Below are 21,331 nucleotides of genomic sequence, written 5' to 3'. Positions count from 1 at the left end.
ATTCCTATGGCTGGGCATGGTCCATAGGATACTTTAGAGGTAAAATCTCCTTAGACCTATTTTATAATTTCTAATTAATAAGATATAAAACTTACATTTCAAAACTTTCATACTTATCCAAGGGGTCATGTGATAAACAGAATGTTATATTTGTTCCCACTTTACATGACATTTTTACTTAACTGTTTCATAAAACATTTAATATCCTATGTACACACACATATATATATACTCACACAGAGTTTGTAGTTTCCCAAAACAGCATTAACCTATATTACTAAGCATGAAATTGATCACCATATGCATATATGGCCACACAAAAATAATAGTTATACTACAAATTAAAGAGCACCTCTAGTTCCAACTTCAAATTATCAAAACGTAGCCTCATTCTGAATAATAACAGTGATCATATATTGTGTATGTAAGGTTTAAGGACTAACCAATGAAACACAACAGATTAATTTTCATCAGTAACCTAAAAATGTACCATAGCAATGGCCACTTGTATTTCAAAACAATCTCATCCTAGAGTGCACTCAGTATTTTGTAATGTGCATCTTCACTTGTTGAATGAAATGGACACAATCACTTCATATTCTTTTATTATAAATGTTCTGCATTGACACTATATATATATGTGAAGCAAATAAGATGTAATCTAAGCGAAGATCTTTATGTGGGTACACAGATGCAGTCTAGTGCTGACATACATTATACCCCAGATAAAACAGGTCAGCATGTTTTATCTTCAATAACTATATGATATATTCTTATCGTATGTAGATTACAGGTACATAAATTCCCCTTATTAGTGATAGCTTGGCACAGCTACAATATCCACAGAGCTGTGGAGATCTATTAATTAGGACCCGTAGCTTTCAAAGATTTCAATAATTAATTAAACTTGTAATTCTAAAGGGTACCCAGTACTATCTGTTATTGGTAAGGGTCAGTCCATAGGGCCTTTTTGCCTGGAGTCATGTAATTGGCCTATATATCATGACTATACTAGTATACATAGGTACCTTAATTACTACAAGCTTAGGTCCAATCAGGATCAGTATATTTTTATATATTGTGGAGGTTTCCTTCACTGTGGACAAGCATTTGTTCGTTCTGCATATGACCAAGCCTTCTTTGGATGGTTTAAATTTGCCCTTTGAAACCATATGCATTATGTCTTTGTATATTTTGATATTGGTTTAACACATTCGTGATGTATATAAATGTTCAGGTTATTTTAATGTGTTGTATATGGCTGTTAATGGTATACTTTTACATAACATTATAAGAGGTAATTATAATGACTTCGGTATAAAGATGAACACAGTACAGGGTGTCTTTAATTAGACACAATTTTCCTCCAACAACCTTGTCTGAGAAGATATCTGCTTATTACCTCTTTTGATCAATACAAGCTACACTAGAAAGTAGACACTCAAAATAAATAAATAAATAAATAGATAAATAGAATAAATGAAAGATAGGTAAACTGCTGAACTCATATAATGATACATTGTAATGATATGGGCATTGTACGACAGAACTGAGATACACATGCTTGAATGCATTTTAAATCTAACATGACATATATGTACACTACTGGATAATATCATACAAGATTTTTTTCCACATATAATTACACTCTTAGGATCAATATTTACACTCAATGACTCAGATATTGGAATAAAAACCGTAAAGATATAGATCCATCTAAATAAATGATAATGTGTATTGAGTGTATGTAGCCACTATAGCTAGTTATCATCATAACAAGATTTTAACATTATAATAATATATGTACCGTGTAGGTAAAGTATGCGAGCTATATATATATGATGTAAAAGGAATCACCTATTTCTATTTTCAACTATATCTAACTACTGATAAATGGGCAGTTCAACTCGATCCACAATGGAGTATATATACTGTACTTCAATACACAGATCACCATACATATATATATATAGTATGTAAAACATAGTTAATAATAATCGGGTTGAATTTTCTTTTGGAGATTCAGTGTAATATGTGTATTTGTAGTCATACTTCATTAAGTGTATACATAAAACTTAAAGTAATTTAAAGTTACACAGGTATGATAAATTTCCTCGGTATAGATCATTTTATATAATTGTCAAAAGTATTCCGGATCAGAACACTCTGATAAACACAACTGATCACGATCACATACACAGATGCACACGTAAATTTGGTTTGTCTTAAACAATTTCTCACTTACTCGTCCTGATTTGGGTTGATTCATGTTCTTATTTAATCCCATGTTTGAGAATGTATAGCACTGTCCCAGAACGCCCCTGAAACACAGGCCACTTCCTCGAGGACTAGTGAGCAACTGATCTGTATCGCTTAGATCTATAATGCTCTAGAAATGTGTAATGCCTGGCACTCTGGCCCACTCACTGAAATATGGATCAACATATAGTATACAGTACAGGATGACTAATTCTGTGGTGTCTGTTACACCCGCTGGTGTATATAGCCATTCATACCTGTACAATGACTGACACACCTGTCCTCATACACACAATAATAATTGCAGATTTATTTACAATTTCTATACCTATAATCAATTTTGTATTATTGAAATTATTACAAAGGTTAATAGGATGATTAAGTGTTTTAATTAATTTACAATAAATTAAAAGGACAAAAAGCGTATACAGTATATATATTACTGGAGTGGTGTAAAAGTTGTTGTCTCACAATGCTATAAATCTGCTGATGGATTACGCTCTAGATGACACTCAGACAGATTTAAAGCATCTGTCATCTACCTGTCTGACGTCAGTCCAGACACACACACACTCTGCTGTAGTGTCAGACAATGAAAACATTCATGGAGTAAAAATGTACTGTACAATTTTTACTATAAATTTAGTGAGTAAACAAAACGTCAAGATATTTATACTGAGCAGACTTACTCAAGTCCTAAAGACATTCACCGTCATATCAAAATCTTACTGTGAAAGTTTGTTTTTTTACTTCATTTTTGTTACATCAATGATTTGTAAGACTCTGATTATTGAGTCCAGACTATATCGCATAGTTCATTGATACATGACATTTTGTTGGTAATTTGATAACTAGTTTAATTTGGTACTCTCTAAATCTTTGGTACAGTATATTTGGTTGGTTACACTTTACTAAAATTATTCTACTGCTGTATCAAATTCTAAATCCAACATTTTTACTAAGTTCAGATCAAATATTTTTATTTCTACTCCCAATTTCCTCCGGATTTTTTACAGGAAATGTCAGAGCTACTAAAATACATATAACATAATCCAGACACATACACTATGACATCACATATTGGTTAAACCTTATATATATATCCATACTTGTGTACTTGTTAGGACGGTCTCCATAAACTTACTTATCAGTAGAAACCAATTAAATCATTATCAGGCTATGAATATACATACAGGCACATTGGGGGCTGATCATGAGTCACACTAATGCAACCAATCATATACATTTATTAGAAATTAAAACCAGATGTTGATAATTCTCATAGGTATCAAATTTTTATTACTGTTTAGTTGAATAAAACTTTCACAAGAGTAAAAATAAACATTATAAAAGAAGAACTAGTACTAATATTTATCTATCAGAATCTTAAACTTATTAAAACAAATAAAATGAAATAAAATTTCCATCAGGATAAAAATTATTGATTTCACACACAGTATATATGTACATATTGATTTCAAAGAGCCGTTTTCCACAATATACTGTAATCCACTTATTCAATTAATGTATGTCACATAACATAAAATAAGGGTATTAACTACTGCTGAGCACAAATATATCTGATAGTACATTTCTAAACACTGCATCTTACCTGTAATACCACATTTACTTGAGCATCAGTTCAACTTTAAAATCAACACACCTTTTCACTATCATTCTCAATAACAAATACCAGGTATATGGTACATGTATATGTATCGAACAATTTTCCGTGGAATATTTCAGTGGAGTCCTCAACATTTTCAAAATATTGATAATTAGAACAGCCATTATGAAGAAATGTATAGATAAAGTGAAAGAAATATTACATGCAGAATTATATCATTAGTGATATGTATAACTATATATGTATTACACAGAGCCATAACTTGGGATAGTCCAAACATCTCTGTATAATGGTAAAAATGAAACCCATTACACAAGACATGGACAGCTGTATATATGACCAAACTTTCATTGGTAGACAGCTGTATCAAGAGATGTGTACAGTATACGTACCAAACAATAAATTAACACTAACAGTTGCTGCTAGGAACTAAACAAATCATTAACGTCCTATTAACAGTCAGGGTTACGTTAACGCTATTTATAAGGACGTGTCAGATTTTGGAGGTGAAGGAAAACCAGTTAGGAGTACCCGGAGAAGAAACCACTGGTGGCCTACAGTACAGTCAATACCAGGAAACTGCATTTGTAGTCGATTCAGGACTTCCAATATACCATAATCACCTTAATAAGGGCACCTGCCCCACAATTATGTGCACCTGATTCTTTCATTCAGCAAAAGAGGATGAGTGCACTTACTGAATATAAAAAGTTCCCTTACCTCACTGATATATGCCAATACAACCGTCTGACCAACAACTGGATTTTTTACCACCCTGAATTCACATGGAAGTCTCTTTTTTTCTTGTACATAGTAAGTTGTCACCCCCTTTTACTTTATTAAGTGGACAGTGCACTTATTAGGTTGATCTTATTCTGAAATGGTTATGTTGATTGGTTTCTATTTATAGAGTGGCGTCATTGAAACAAGGATTTTTCACCGAGTTGAACAATGAGTGTTATAAGTGTAGCATTGCGAAGTGAAATCAACTGTGGATATCTGACAATGGGGGTCTTACTATGTGGGTAAACTGGCATGGAGTACCCAGAGAAAACCTATGTGGTTGGGAAGTGACCCCATTTTTTCGTGTATGATCGAGGAATCAAACCCCAGTCGCCTAGGTGGAAGACCAGTGTTACCACTGTGTAACCGGACCAGTATATAATAAAACATGCAGTCTGATGAAATAAGCCAATGCAAGCTGTATTCTAATCTCCATAAAACTTTGTCCAGTGTACAAATTCAGGACAGATATAAGGGAAATGTTTTTATTTCGAAGCTTTTTAAATCACTGATATCTGAAATCTTATACCCTTAATTATATAGAGATAAGTTAATAGAGAAGACAACCAAATGGCTCAGAGAGGCTCCCAAGCCTAACAGTAGAGCTTGATGACAAACAAAACAAATATCAGTATACATGCCTAATTACAAGTTCAGCTAAGCTAAGCTGAGCTGAGCATAACCTGTCAGCACAGGTTGATCCTCTAATTAAGTACTTCATGAATCGAATATGTACTCTATAAATAAGCTGGTATTAATTTGCTGTCATTCGGTGCTGACTTGTTTAGACACAAGAGTATATGATCACATTGGAGATTAAATATTCCATGTATTTATATATTGAATATATTTATATATATCTGTTCAAATGCATTGGGAAAACAACCATACACATAGTTCCTGTGCAGATTTACCATTGAAGGTGAATTATTTCTATATAGACCTAAATAATACTCTCTGCAGACTGCAGTGCTGTGCCACAGTGTGTGGAATATTTGTTATTAGTTTGCATTAAAATGAAAATGTAAACAAAGTTGTTGCAAGAATTCATTCCCCAACAGATTGTTTACACCAACGCATTTACAAACAAACATCAGTGTTAACATTCTACCTGTGTGCAGAATATTCACGTATGGACAGGGATGATCACACTAAATGAAAGGCCTATATCTAGCATACCTGTGACCAGTTTAATCAATCTAAACCAGTCAGCCCTGCTGTTGCATGATCTACCTGGATGTGAATTAATATTTGTAATGGGTGTCTAAAGGTACACAAACGATGTAGATAAGAGGTCATATACGGGCCGAAGGGTAGGGTTACAAAGGGAAAGGTCAAGGCGTACTGTTCGTATTCACGCCCTGCATTCCTAAGTTCTACGAAGTGATATCAGTCACGGTTCAGCGGCCGTGAGAAATAGGACAGTTTTGCATTCACTGTTGTTTAGATCCTCCGTCCTTATCAAAACCAAACCACCAGGATATAAGAATCGTTCGTTTTGTCAAACGTACAATTGTCATGCTTTTAAATACAGCAAACAATTAGAAACGACTAAATATACATGCAACTGTCAACTAAGGTATTAACTGCTCTGTGTACGAAAGTGGAATGAATATATTCACGGTGGCAGCCATTTTTAATCTCTAACCATACCTTTACACTACTCGTAGACAATCGTCAGACATAACATACAAAAATACCCCACTGTTTATTCTCACCTGTAAACTATTACGTGTCTGTGTGTACTGTCGCTGTTTCCCTTCTGACACACACGTATTCAACAGCACGCTCAAAGAGCAGAGTTCTGAATCATGGCGTTTTCAGCAATGCAGTACCGTCGAAAAATTTATCCAAAGGACGCCCATTCCGATGTTAAAGTATACCAGACGGAAAATTGTCCGTAGCCTGACGTTCCACTTAACCTCGAACAATATCCAATAAGGACAATATTTATAGGAAACGAAATAATGAATCAAAACACTGCAAGCGGAAGATCCTGAACTTACAACAGGTACTCGGTTACAACTACCGATTACGCATGCGCACAGGAAACATGCTTAAAAAACACGAATGAGAGAACTGAAACCGTACAGCGAAGTCACAGCCGATTCTAAGAATAGAATTATTCCATTCCACGCCTTGTCGTTATTTAAATGTATCACGCAATCCATTTAAATTTCAAACTTCCACGTCACCTCTTTTGATATGGAAATGGTTGCCGTTGAAATATTGTCTAATATGCAAGTCGCAACCCAATATGTTTCCGATGAACACGTGTCCTGCAGCTCCATAGAAAATGCGGGGGAGGGTCCCTGGATGATATTAGCATGATGCCAGATCTTTTATGTTACAAAACATACGAATGGGATGTAGCAAAAACCATTATGTATTGAATGATTCCATACGTTACAAAAAATGCAAATGCAAAGAATATAGACGCTGTATGCAGCAGTTTCCCCACCACATGTCAACGAGGAAAGATTTTACTGACTGTATAAATACATTGCTTATAAATTTAACAAGTTAATGGTTGGTGATAGATCGCCATGTCGGTAGGCATTATCCTGCAAGGATGTAAGCCTATAGACCCGAACCCGAGTTTTAAACGTCGATCTACATTGACATTTCATTTGATCTAGGGAAAGTAGCAGTTTAAGTTGTTCCCTTTTATTTCTAACAGGAGTAAATTACTATACTGACCTGGCCTAATAGAAAAAGCTGTATTCTTAATTCGCTGTAAAAAGCAAGACAAGACGTAATTATACTCTTCTTCATCGCCTTAATATTTTATTTACCTTTCATTTCTGAATGTCCTTGTATACTCCTTTCTTTCAAATATAACAACTCTAGACGGGGTTTCTAAATTCCTCATACAGCCTGTCTCAAGCCTATATTTATAGGACGAATAAGACAGACAAAGACCATAACAGAATTTAGGAATGTAATCTGATTAGAGAGCAAGTGTACTCATTATTAATATTAAATGAATATAATAGACCAACCATAAAAACAGGGAGACACCAAACAGGAGCCACACAATAACAGTCAGGAAACACCAACACATCAGGATAACCCAAATACTAATTACTCGGAGCCACACCATAACAGTCAGGAATCACCAAGGTGGCACAAACATACATAAGAAATGCCAAAACACAAAAATCGACACAAAATGAAAACGACACAGAGGAAACGCCAAGGCACACAGGCTAAGACATAAAGTAAACACTGAAACACAAAGGGGACACAAAAATCACAGATGAAACGGCAAGGCACCAAGGCGATACCATAATATAAAAGTGACGTGAAAACACCAAGGTTACATAAAACGCAAAGGAAACGCCAGGACGACACCATAGCACAGCGAAAACACCAAAGCGACGCCACAACACAGAGACGCCACAACACAGAGGAAACACTAAAGCGACGCCACGACACACTGGAAACACTGAAGCGACGCCACAACACAGAGGCGCCACAACACAGAGGAAACAACAAAGCGACGCCACAACACAGATGGAACACCAAAGCGACACCACAACACAGATGGAACACCAAAGCGACACCACAACACAGATGAAACACCAAAGCGACACCACAACACAGAGGCGCCACAACACAGAGGAAACACCAAAGCGACACCACAACACAGATGAAACACCAAAGCGACGCCACAACACAGAGGCGCCACAACACAGAGGAAACACCAAAGCGACACCACAACACAGAGACGCCACAACACAGAGGAAACACCAAAGCGACGCCACAACACAGAGGAAACACCAAAGCGACGCCACAACACAGAGGAAACACCAAAGCGACACCACAACACAGATGAAACACCAAAGCGACGCTACAACACAGATGAAACACCAAAGCGACGCCACAACACACAGGAAACACTTAAGCGACGCCACAACACAGAGGAAACACAAAAGCGACGCCACAACACAGAGGAAATATCAAAGCGACGCCACAACACAGATAAAACACTAAAGCGACACCATAGCACACAGGAAACACTAAAACACCGAGCCGACAACAATACACAAGGCGAATACCAAGTCACAAAGGCGACATCAAAACGGACTTAGAAACCAACAATAAGTCATAAAACCAAAACTGAGACTTAGAAACCAACACCAAGTCATAAAGGCGACACCAAAACAGAGACTTAGAAACCAACACCAAGTCACAAACGCGACATCAAAACAGAGAACGAGAAACTGAACACCTCAATACAAAAACCACACCAGTCAGAGACGTTATACCAAATCACAGAAATATAAAGAATCTTGGTAAAACCTTCAGAAACGAAAAGGTCTAAAGGTGGAGCGTTTCGTTACGCAACACGTAAAACAACATTCAGTCATATTTCCTGAGTGACGGGTTTACTGGTGACTAAATGGCTAACACATCCGATATATAACGAAGAGTGGGCAGCTGATATGTTACTTTGGGGAACAAAGACAAGAAATTAATGTTACGGAGTTCAGTATGTTATTACCACAAAGAATTGACAAAGAACCAACAAAATAGTCTATTATATTGTATTATATATATAAGATGGATAATATTTCATGTCTCTGAACCATGAATATTTTATTTAAAAAGAAAGAAAAATTATCTGTATCCATATACATGTAAATCCATATGAAACATTACGTAATCCTGATAAAAATAGCCTTTTTTCTTGTGATGACAAGCGAACACCTGTCGTTTCTGATTTCCACGACCGTCACAGACTCTATATAGCGGTAGAAAACAGCAGGGAGTTGTCAGGAAGCGAGAGTTTATTGTTTTTACCCGGGCCCTCTTTTTGTCTTAACTACAAGTGTTCATCAGAAAATATTTACATTAGGCACCACAGTCAGTGTAAATCTGGGCTACATCTATGGATGAAGATTACATGACGTGATTGTTACGTCATTTTGATAAACATCATGGAAATGCTTCGGTATGTACTACGACTGAATCAAACGCAGCGAGGAAAATGATTGCGAACAATTGCGTTACAATGACGTCATTTTGGCGTTATGTTGATAATCGTCAAGGCAAGGAAAGACTGTGTCAGATTGTTTGTAATTAATCACAGAAAGGAAGTTGATTTAAAATGTTATTTTGTCGAATGAACATACAAGGAAATGCGTGAAAATAAAGAATGTATTTAAGAAAGGCAGAGTTTAGCATAGTAAATGTTAATATATGATATAACAATTAAACGCCTGATAGATTGTATTTATTGTCAATATGAATGCAATCTGGGTGACAGATAAATATTCATATAGTAAACAGTAAAGTGAGTGTTACGTTCAGTAGAACACGTGCTGGGACATTTATAATATTGTGTGTATTCATTGTTTTCCAAATTATAATGCGCTACGCCTATGCTGGTTATCAGTCTTAATAAATTAAAAATTAAATTTCCTTTGTGAATTACTGATTATTTGTTTGCAACACAACAGAAATGAACGAATTTAAGTGTCATAAACTCATTTATTATGGTCATTGCTATTATCCAAAATGGCGGACATCACGACGAACATTTTTTAGGGAGGTTGCCCGCAAAGATAGGAAGCAGGGTACGTGCCAATTGGACAAGACATGAATTAGCATTCGTATGGAATTTATATTATCATATTCTTTCACATTAAAAACGTATAATTGCTGTATAGACTACCAAACTAAAAACAAGTGTAGTTTTAATTTTGTTCTCTTGATAATTGCATATGTAAATGAAAATAGCGTACTATGTAAGATACATACGTCAACACACCTTGTCGCAATTATCTCGGTGTTCAATGTTTTCCCGCCAAATCTTACGTACATAATTTGTAATATACAATACAGATGCTTTGGGATTTGAAAATGATATGCCAATAGAACAGATCCGCTAACAGTTTTGTAAGAGATTGTTAAAATCTTAGGAATATTTCTAACTATATAATGTACAGAGAAACAGGCAGATATCTTATCAATATTGAAATTAATTACACAATGAGAGTGTTTTGTTATTGTCTATTCACTTGTAATGATAAGCTCTTAGGAACAGTTTACAAAATCATATACAAGCTGCAAGAAAAATTTTTAATTAAGTTTAAATGGTTGCAACATTTGCTTGGTAACTCTGGAATTAACTACTTTGGAGCTGTCAAGAAACATGTGCTGTCAGTGAGCCTGTATCATTCACCTGGCTCTACAGCAACTTTAAAGTTTATCTTGGTCATTTCTGCAAATGCTTTGTTGATTGCCACTTTGAACAAATTTTCTAGTCCTTCATTCCAGCATACTATTTGCCCATGCTAAAGACCAATATAAACTCCCTGGGACTCTTGGTTATTGAGAAGTTGTTTAAAGATTTCAGCCTAATTGACCTCTGTGACCTTGAATGTAGGTCAATGTCATTTATTTGAACAACTTGGTAGCCCTTCATCCCAGCATGCCACAGACCCAATATCAGGTCCCTGGGACTCTAAGTTATTGAGAAGTTGTTTAAATATTCCAGCCTAGTCAACCCATGTGACCTTAAATGTAGGTCAAGGTCATTCATTTGAACAAACTTGGTAGCCCTTCTTCCCAGCATACTTCAGACCCAATATCAACTCCCTGGGACTCTTGGTTATTGGGAAGTAATTTAAAGATTTCAGCCTATTTGACCCCTTTGATCTTGAATGTAAGTCAATGTCATTCATTTGAACAAACTTGGTAGCCCTTCATCCCAGCATGCCACATGCCCAATATTAGGTTGTTGGGCCTCTTGGTTATCGAGAACAAGTCGTTTAAAAATTTAAGACTATTTGACCTCTGTGACCTTGAATGTAGATCAAGGTCATTCATTTGAAAAACATGTAAACACTTCTTCCCAGCATGCTACAGACAAAATATCAAGTCCCTGGGTCCCTTGGTATTGAAAAGTCATTTAAAGATTTATGGCTATTTGACCCCTGTGATCTTGAATATTGGTCAAGGTTATTCATTTGAACAAACTTGGTAGCCCTTCACCCCAGCATGCAACAGACCCAATATCAAGTTCCTATGCCTCTTGGTTATTTAAAAGGAGTCATTTTAAGGTTTTAGCCTATTTGACCCCTGTGACTTTGAATGTAAGTCAAGGTCATTCATTTGAACAAACATGGTAGCCCTTCATCCCATCATGCCACATGCCCAATATTAGGTCACTGGGCTTCTTGGTTTTCGCCTATTTGACCCCTGTGACCTTGAATATAAGTCAAGGTCATTCATTTGAACAAACTTGGTAGTCCTTCACCCTAGCATGCTACAGGACCAATATCTGGTCTTGGTGCCTCATTAATATTTAGAAGTTTTTAAAGGAAAAAGTTGATGCCAGACAGCCAGATGAACAGACGTTGGACGCTGCACTTTGGGCAGGTTAGCTAACAAGAGGCGTGAATAACTCACTTGCTTCTCATACAACATTGTCAGCTGATTACAACATTATTAAAATCTTATTAAGAAGTCATCATTTAAAGATCTTAGTACATCTGACCCTTGTGACCTTCAAAGTAGGTCAAAGCCATTCATTTGAACAAGCATGCTTGGATGGAGGCAACCTAGCTACAGACTCAATATTAGATCTCTGGGAATCTCGATTATCATGAAATAATTTAAAGATTTCAGCATATTGGACCCCTGTAATCTTGAGTGTAGGTCAAGTTCATTCATTTGAACAAACTTGGTAGCTTTTCACCTCAGCATTATACTGGACAAATATTAGGTCTCTAGGTTTCTTGGTTTTTCAGAAGAATTTGTTTCAATGAAAAAAGTTGATTCCAAATGTCAGGACGACTGATACTGCAGCATGCCATATGCTCACTTGCCATTCAAGCAGGTACCGGTAAGCTAATAATTGATATTTTGGAAAAAAAATTTTGGCATTGTTTCCAAACCAACAGTAAAGTCTTTAAAATTAGAAAAGGTAAAATACTCAGGTTTGTGTGATTGATTGATGAGAACAGCTGGAGCCCATAACATCAATGGTTTATTATATATAAAAATGTACTGTGGTATACATTTTGGTAATTATTTTTACAGCTAAAAATTCTTTCACGTGATGAAAACATTGTACAAATATCACAAGGTTACTGGTTATTTGGATATTTAAATATGCATAAAAATCAGACAAAATTTTGTTTGATATTTTAATTTCAAGAAAGAATTTGTTAGTTTTTATTTGGAGGAACTACCCAAGTCAAATGTCATCTGAATTAGATGAAAACTTTTCTATGGGATTTGAATATTTTGTTTACATAAGGAGGCTCCAATTTAATTTTGTCAGTAGGAAAGTATGACTGAAGAAAAAAGGAAAATATCGTGCTTACGGAAGCTTCCTTAAATTGTGTTCTACCTTTTGTTGGAATTTATAACTTGAGAAATGTTGAGGAGTACAAGTCCTTGTAACAATAATCATGAAGTTGTTGCATAACTTTTTTTCTGTGGAAGTCTCTCTAAATCCCATTGACCTCTGACCTCTATTGGGTTAAAACTATTTAATGATAATAACAACAAAACATCAAGTCAAATATTCATCTTTGTTTTTTAATTGGACGGAATGTTTAAATAAAAAAATACTAATTTACAAACATTACATTTATAAGTTTAGTCACCATCTTCAACTCTCCTCTCCTATATAATGACATGAAAACCTGTGTTTGATTTGAATTATCATATCTCTCTCAGCAAAAGCCTGTAGTCTTAACCTGTGTATTGTCACATCCTGTCTAATCTGACCTTTGTGTGTTGTCTGACAGAGAGTCAAATTTGGAGAGTCAAAAGAAATGTCACTGTGTTTGCCTATCAATAATATCAGCAACTCAATTTATAGAAGTTAATTAATTCATTTCAGATTATAAAGAAAATGTAACTTGGTGCCAAGGGGTATGAGAACATCTAGAACTACATACCCTGGTAATCATTGAGAGTTACCCTTCAGATGTCCTCACTCCTTACCCAATACTCAAACATTACAACATAAACACTGTTTATCAAAATCTCTCATTTCTTGTTGATACCTTGAAGTTTTTTTTAATAATTTCATTGTTTTCCTGAAACGAGCCTTGGCAGCCTCATTTGATGGTACATCATCTGCTCCATATTTTGCATGTTTTTATTTCATAAAATCTATTGTATTTGTTAAGTATAATGTAAATGAAACTGTTCCTCATTTCCACAAGTCATGCAGAACAAAGGTACATTTTATAGTCATTTCACAGCCTAATCACTTTACCATGGTGACTGATCTTGCATACAACTGCTAATTTGTGTTCAGTGATCAAATCTTTCACAACATCTTATATACATGTACTTTAGAACATCTTACAGAGATCTTCAAATGTAAAGCAATATATTAATAAGTGTATATATATCACAACAGACTACATACATGTCTTGTATAGACATACATGTTTATGTATATTTGATGTACAATTAGGTATACAAAGGACCTGATATAGCATACCTGTAGCTGACATGACACTTGTGGATATCATTCTCATGTGACAAAGAAGATAAATAATTTTGAGTTTTTGAATTTCAAATTCTGTGTCTCTAGTAACCATTTTTCACCCACATGCTGTATGTATGTTTAACAAGAACAGAATGAAATGTCATCAGCTTCAATTTAATACTGTATTGTAGTCATTACTTTTGCACTTATCCACCCCCCCCCCCCCCCCCCCCCCCCCCCCAATCTTTCCTCTCAGGTTGAATAAGAAGAGCTAGAAGCAGAGTTGTCAGTTTTAAAACTCCATCTGTCAGGAACCTGTTAATGTCCAGCACTTCCATACACGTCATTTTTTTAAGTAAACCTGAAATCAGAAGAAAAAACATTAATGTTTGTTTAATTATTTGTCTTACAATCCTAGGCTAGCTTTAATTTGATGAGGACTTTACACAGAGAGAGGCGAGTAGTTACCTGGTAAAGATCACACAGAGGAGAGTGGGAGTGACAATCCCTTTAAACTTTTCTTTGATACATGCTGTTTCTAAATTCTCTTAATCTCACATTCAATCTTGGGAATAAAACCCTATCTTTAAAGTGTGTGATTTTAAATTGTAGGTGAGCTGGGCAATATAATGAGGTAGCACCGAGGCCGTTCAACCGATACAAATCTCGACGATAATATCATTCATCGTCTGCATCTCTGTCAGGGGCCTTATATTGTCAACAACATGAGACTGTTCACGCGTTACACATGACTGATTCAGTTGTAACCCGATAGGAGGAGTGAAGAAAATTCTGAACATGACTGTAAACAACATGTATTAGTGTCGGTCATGGGGTTCTTCATATCGAAAAACTTTCACTAGGTGAAAAATTCACTACTGAGTTCTGTTTTTACCAGTGAAAATACTACACAGATATAACTATCTGGTTGACTTGGGACAACTTTTTATTCAGAGTGAAATATTCCACTGTAAAATAAACATTTGCCAAGTACAGTTTCAACTGTAGATTTGCTTTTGTCAGTGGGAATAATATACATTGGACTGTGTACAGTAAATGGAACAAATATCTGGCTCTGTGAAGTGTTTGTTCATACTTACTCGCCTCAGACCAAGGGTTATACACGAATAGTCCACAATGATGCTTCAGATCAGTTGAGAAAAATATTTCGCTTAATCTATTAGTGACATTTTATGTATGTGTCCTGAATTAAATTCGTTTTGAAATAATTCTTTGTAAAAAGACACACTGTGTGGTTAGGTTTGGGTAGTGACATTTTGTCATTTTCATGAGTTTCTTTCTCCTAGTATATTAGGTTAAAGTAACTTATAAATACAGATAATGAGGTACAATACTTTCCAGCTCACTGTATGTTCAGCTTGAATGGTTCTACAACATTCAATGAACTCTAGATCATTTGTAAATTTTCGAAATACATGTAAAAATTATACTCTAATTTTTGTTTTCATCTGATAGATACTCGAGGAAAATTAATTGTGACCTGAGGCCTGTATATGATTGTTTGGTTGCTGGGTTGTTCCCTGTTGAATTATCAAGGTCATTTTTAGATATGGTTTAGTAGTAGTAGCTGGTGGCTACCTCACTCAACAACATAACCCAAGCTATTCAGAGTAATTTGGATGAAGTGTTTTTCCTAAGGACACAAGTACAACAGCAACAGGACAGTCCGTGATCTCAGCTTCCCTAGAATCATGAACAACCTAGAGTAGAGTTTGAACCACACACATTGGATACACACTTCATATGGAATGTGTGTTCTACACCAAATAATGTAAATGCATTTGATTCACAACTGTAGCTGGACAGACATACTTACATAGCACAATAAAATGTATATGTAGATATCTAATTGGTAAACTAACAATGCCTTGACTAGTACAAGGCCAGATTAAATGACTTGAAGCACATTTCTTATATACAGGAAGTTGTCGTGTGCACTTCCTTTTTAGCTGATGATGCACTAGATACTCCGGCCAGATCTATCAGTCCCCTCACAGTCAAGTGGATCACTTAATGTGAAGGGCACCACTTCCACAGACAAGTACTGCACACCTCCTACTTACTGTTAACACATGATACAATAGGCCAATCTTAACACAATACATGTACTGAACTCTAAGAGCACCACAGTCAGTGATACCAGCTATGTAAGTTTTGATGGAAGAAGAAAGAAAAAAAGGCACAATAGGCCTGTTTTATTCACCTGCTGTTAGGTGGTGTTATGGAAGTATTTCGTGTCAAGGAGTGAAAATTCATTTTAATAAATTTTACAACTAGTCAGATTACATAACACAGTAACATACATAGTATCATAACATCTTAATATTTAACAAGAAAGGAAATATGTAAGGACCAGACCAGGTCTCAAACATTGGACAGATACGTCAAAACTCTACTGGGACCAGATACCACCAAACTCTACTGGGACAAGATACCTCCTATTTCTACTGAGACCAGATACCTCCAAACTCTACTGGGACAAGATACCTTCAAACTCTACTGGGACAAGATACCTCCATACTCTACTGGGACAAGATACCTCCAAACTCTACTGGGACAAGATACGTCCAAACTCTACTGGGACCAGATACCTCCAAACTCTACTGGGACAAGATACCTCCAAACTCTACTGGGACAAGATACCTCCAAACTCTACTGGGACGAGATACCTCCAAACCCTACTGGGACAAGATACGTCCAAACTCTACTGGGACCAGATACCTCCAAACTCTACTGGGACCAGATACCTCCAAACTCTACTGGGACAAGTTACCTCCATACTCTACAGGGACAAGATACCTCCAAACACTACTGGGACAAGATACCTCCAAACTCTACTGGGACAAGATACGTCCAAACTCTACTGGGACCAGATACCTCCAAACTCTACTGGGACAAGATACCTCCATACTCTACTGGGACAAGATACCTCCAAACTCTACTGGGACCAGATACCTCCAAACTCTACTGGGACAAGATACGTCCAAACTCTACTGGGACCAGATACCTCCAAACTCTACTGGGACCAGATACCACCAAACTCTACTGGGACAAGATACCTCCAAACTCTACTGGGACCAGATACCTCCAAACTCTACTGGGACAAGATACCTCAAACTCTACTGGGACCAGATACCACCAAACTCTACTGGGACAAGATACCTCCAAACTCTACTGGGACAAGATACCTCCAAATTCTACTGGGACCAGATACCACCAAACTCTACTGGGACAAGATACCTCAAACTCTACTGGGACAAGATACCTCCAAACTCTACTGGGACAAGATACCTCCAAACTCTACTGGGACAAGATACCTCAAACTCTACTGGGACAAGATACCTCCAAACTCTACTGGGACAAGATGCCTCCAAACTCTACTGGGACAAGATACCTCCAAACTCTACTGGGACAAGATACCTCCAAACTCTACTGGGACAAGATACCTCCAAACTCTACTGGGACAAGATACCTCCAAACTCTACTGGGAAAAGATACCTCCAAACTCTACTGGGACAAGATACGTCCAAACTCTACTGGGACAAGATACCTCCAAACTCTACTGGGACAAGATACGTCCAAACTCTACTGGGACCAGATACCTCCAAACTCTACTGGGACAAGATACTTCCAAACTCTACTGGGACAAGATACCTCCAAATGCTACTGGGACAAGATATCTCCAAACTCTACTGGGACAAGATACCTCCAAACTCTAGACATACACATTAGCCATTTGAGCTACATGACAACCAGCGATCAGTCCAGCCCAGTTCTCTTACACTGACATGAATTAAAATGAGTCAATGCTATTTCACCTCACAAACTGAATACTTTAACACATTTTACACATTGAGAGTGAAACAAGGTACTTAATTCAAACACCTTTCATCTTTTATTCCAGTGAGGTACATCACGTTTACTTTGGGTCAAATACGCGTTGGGAATACATTTGAAGTCTGAACAACATTAGATCCATTGTTACAATGAAAGTAGGTCTAAAGCCGGTCATTCTTGCATGCTACATGCCAAATATCATTACTCTACAGTCTAGACCTTAAAGATCCTTAGAAGGCACTATTTTAATGAGGTTAAATATTGACCTCTATGACCTCATGAATCAAGGTACAGTAGCTCATTTCAACAAATCAAAGTTCTTCACTCCAAATATCATTATTCTGTAGGTATTTAGTGATCTAAGAAGTTCATTCTCTAGCTTTAAATATATTTGTTCCCTGTAACCTTGATAGAAGGTCAAGAACAAACAACCAATATCCTAAGATGTATGGATTTTGTTGTGAAGTTTGTTCTAAGAAAATGTTGACAGTGGACAGATGACATAAAACAAAATACAATAAATTACTTTTCTAAAAGAAATGAGGGAGCGAGTTAATCTTTTTATCATTTTATTGTTGAAAACACAGACGAGGGCATGTTTGTTTTTATTTTTCAAACAAATCATTTTCATTTTTCAAACCAACAGCTTAGAAATGTGGGAAACAATGATTTATTATGGTTCTTTCTCTTTGTTTCACATTGTAGAAAGGTTTGTTGATGATGCAATTTTCCACAACCAGAAAAATTATATAAGATGCAGGTGTTTTGTTTTGGTTTCAAAGCAGATGAGGAATGGCCTGAGATCAAAGTTATTTCTTTTTTTGACCTAGGCCATTCCATTACTTAGTCTTAATGGACATCTTGTTTAGAGTAAGCTAAAATAATGTGACTACAATAATGCATCGACAATAACTATGAAATACTTGTTTTGTTTGTTTATTTGCTGGGTTTATCACCCTGTAAACATCCAGGGTCATTTTGAAGTGGGGTGTCCTCATGGTAGCTGGTGTCTCTAAATTAACAATACAAGGCAGCACAGAAATGTTGTCAATCACAGCTTTCCGAGAACACAAATTGCTCTGGGTATCTTCACTTGAGATAGCATTTGTCTGAAGCTCTGACTAAGCTAATCATAGTCTGAAGCTCTGACTAAGTTAGACATAATCTCAGGCTCTGACTAAGATAATCATAGTCTGATGATCTGACTAAGTTAATTATAGTCTGAAGCTCTGACTAAGTTAATCATAGTCTGAAGATCTGACTAAGTTAATCATAGTCTGAAGATCTGACTAAGTTAATCATAGTCTGAAGCTCTGACTAAGTTAATCATAGTCTGAAGATCTGACTAAGTTAATCATAGTCTGAAGCTCTGACTAAGTTAATCATAGTCTGAAGATCTGACTAAGTTAATCATAGTCTGAAGCTCTGACTTAGTTAATCATAGTCGGAAGCTCTGACTAAGTTAATCATAATCTGAAGCTCTGACTTAGTTAATCATAGTCTGAAGCTCTGACTCAGTTAATCACAGTCTGAAGATCTGACTAAGTTAGTCAATGTCTGAAGCGCTGACTTAGTTAATCATAGTCTGAAGATCTGACTAAGTTAATCATAGTCTGAAGCTCTGACTTAGTTAATCATAGTCTGAAGCTCTGACTAAGTTAGACATAATCTGAAGCTCTGACTAAGTTAATCATAGTCTGAAGATCTGACTAAGTTAATCACAGTCTGAAGCTCTGACTAAGTTAGACATAATCTCAGGCTCTGACTAAGATAATCATAGTCTGAAGCTCTGACTAAGTTAATCATAGTCTGAAGATCTGACTAAGTTAATCATAGTCTGAAGCTCTGACTAAGTTAGACATAATCTCAGGCTCTGACTAAGATAATCATAGTCTGAAGCTCTGACTAAGTTAATCATAGTCTGAAGCTCTGACTAAGTTAATCATAGTCTGAAGCTCTGACTAAGTTAATTATAGTCTGAAGCTCTGACTAAGTTAATCACAGTCTGAAGATCTGACTAAGTTAATTATAGTCTGAAGCTCTGACTAAGTTAATCATAGTCTGAAGCTCTGACTTAGTTAATCATAGTCTGAAGCTCTGACTAAGTTAATCATAGTCTGAAGATCTGACTAAGTTAATCACAGTCTGAAGATCTGACTAAGTTAATTATAGTCTGAAGATCTGACTAAGTTAGTCAATGTCTGAAGATCTGACTAAGTTAATCATAGTCTGAAGCTCTGACTAAGTTAATCATAGTCTGAAGCTCTGACTAAGTTAATTATAGTCTGAAGCTCTGACTAAGTTAATTATAGTCTGAAGATCTGACTAAGTTAGACATAATCTCAGGCTCTGACTAAACTGGTCATTGAAGAAAAAGAAATACTGATATACTTTTACCTAATGAAACTATGATGCAAAAGTTTCTCCGTATTTCTTTGCACTCTTGGCCTTCCTTTCTGACATTCTCCTGTACCGCTCCAACTCCTGTTGACAAGAAAATAAACACTGACAAATACAATCTACATGTAATATTCATCATACAGAATTTATAGACATTTTATCATTGCCCTTCCTGGTATCTAAGAATAAATCAGTGAGTTGATATAAAGAGTAATCTAGTAATGTGACACTTCATTGTGTGTATGTAAATAGAAAATTTAGGACCTGTTGCAGTAGACACTGTGAACTATCTCCATAGTTACAAACAAAATTCTCTTCCTTGACTTAATCAGTGTCCCAATCGATGCTATATATACCAGCTATCCACCCCCTTTCCCCATCACACACACAAACCATCAATCTTATCAGAAGCAAGATTTATTGAACATGAACGGCTGTGTAGGAGGAGACATTTTCCAACATTAAAGTGAAGTCAAGCTTTTTGTAATCTTTGTGAATGTTTCTACACTAGTCAATATATTCCCCACCAAATGGAAGGCTATTAGAAGCATTCCACTTTGAGCAGAAGCAAGAATCTCATTTTGATGGCTTGGTGTACACAGTCTGGCTAAGGTCCCATGGCCAAAGATACGAGACAATTCACTGGTGAATCCCACGAGCAGCACTTACCAGACAAACCCAATCACAATTGATAATTTGACTGTTAACATTGGCGTATACCACTGCCTACCTCGTCTTTCTGCGCCCTCAGAGAGTCAATAGCTGCTTCCTTGTACTGAGGATCCTTAGCTGGGTCATCGACCATTGCAGGATTGGTCACATCCTACAAAATCACCAAATGTCAAGGTCATTAGATACAAAATCACCAAATATCAAGGTCATTAGATACAAAATCACTACATGTTAAGGTCGTGAGATACAAAATCACCAAATGTCAAGGT

The 21,331-nt window shown here is 36.3% G+C and overlaps 3 protein-coding genes across 8 annotated transcripts in view; 1 reads left to right on the top strand and 2 right to left on the bottom strand.

The window, feature by feature from the left end:
* Nucleotides 1-6,711, bottom strand: part of LOC117324376 (protein numb-like) — a 46,530-nt gene extending 39,819 nt beyond the window's left edge. For 4 of the 5 annotated variants that reach the window (XM_033880192.1, XM_033880194.1, XM_033880193.1 and 1 more), the window contains exon 1: nt 2,246-2,375. In XM_033880192.1, the coding sequence (XP_033736083.1) occupies nt 2,246-2,287 (42 nt within the window). In that variant the 5' untranslated portion in view covers nt 2,288-2,375. Of the gene's footprint in view, nt 1-2,245; nt 2,376-6,387 lie in introns of those variants that run through there. The other variant, XM_033880196.1, reaches the window with a different exon arrangement.
* Nucleotides 6,712-7,215: 504 nt separating this feature from the next.
* LOC117322787 (arginine/serine-rich coiled-coil protein 2-like) lies at nt 7,216-8,665 on the top strand. Its single transcript, XM_033877730.1, has 2 exons — nt 7,216-7,221; nt 8,006-8,665. The coding sequence occupies exons 1-2, from the start codon at nt 7,216-7,218 to the stop codon at nt 8,663-8,665; spliced, it is 666 nt and encodes a 221-aa protein (XP_033733621.1).
* A 5,691-nt stretch (nt 8,666-14,356) lies between these two features.
* The window catches only part of LOC117324375 (cytoplasmic dynein 2 light intermediate chain 1-like), a 36,925-nt gene continuing 29,950 nt past the window's right edge, over nt 14,357-21,331 (bottom strand). For both annotated transcript variants that reach the window (XM_033880189.1, XM_033880190.1), the window contains 3 exons: nt 21,121-21,213; nt 20,388-20,474; nt 14,357-14,493 (listed from right to left, as the gene is read on the bottom strand). In XM_033880189.1, coding sequence (XP_033736080.1) covers nt 20,397-20,474; nt 21,121-21,213 — 171 coding nt within the window. In that variant the 3' untranslated portion in view covers nt 14,357-14,493; nt 20,388-20,396. The remainder of the gene's footprint in view (nt 14,494-20,387; nt 20,475-21,120; nt 21,214-21,331) is intronic.

This window comes from Pecten maximus, chromosome 3 (assembly GCF_902652985.1).
Source record: "Pecten maximus chromosome 3, xPecMax1.1, whole genome shotgun sequence".
NCBI lineage: Eukaryota > Metazoa > Mollusca > Bivalvia > Pectinida > Pectinidae > Pecten > Pecten maximus.
This window is presented reverse-complemented; position numbering and strand designations above follow the sequence as displayed.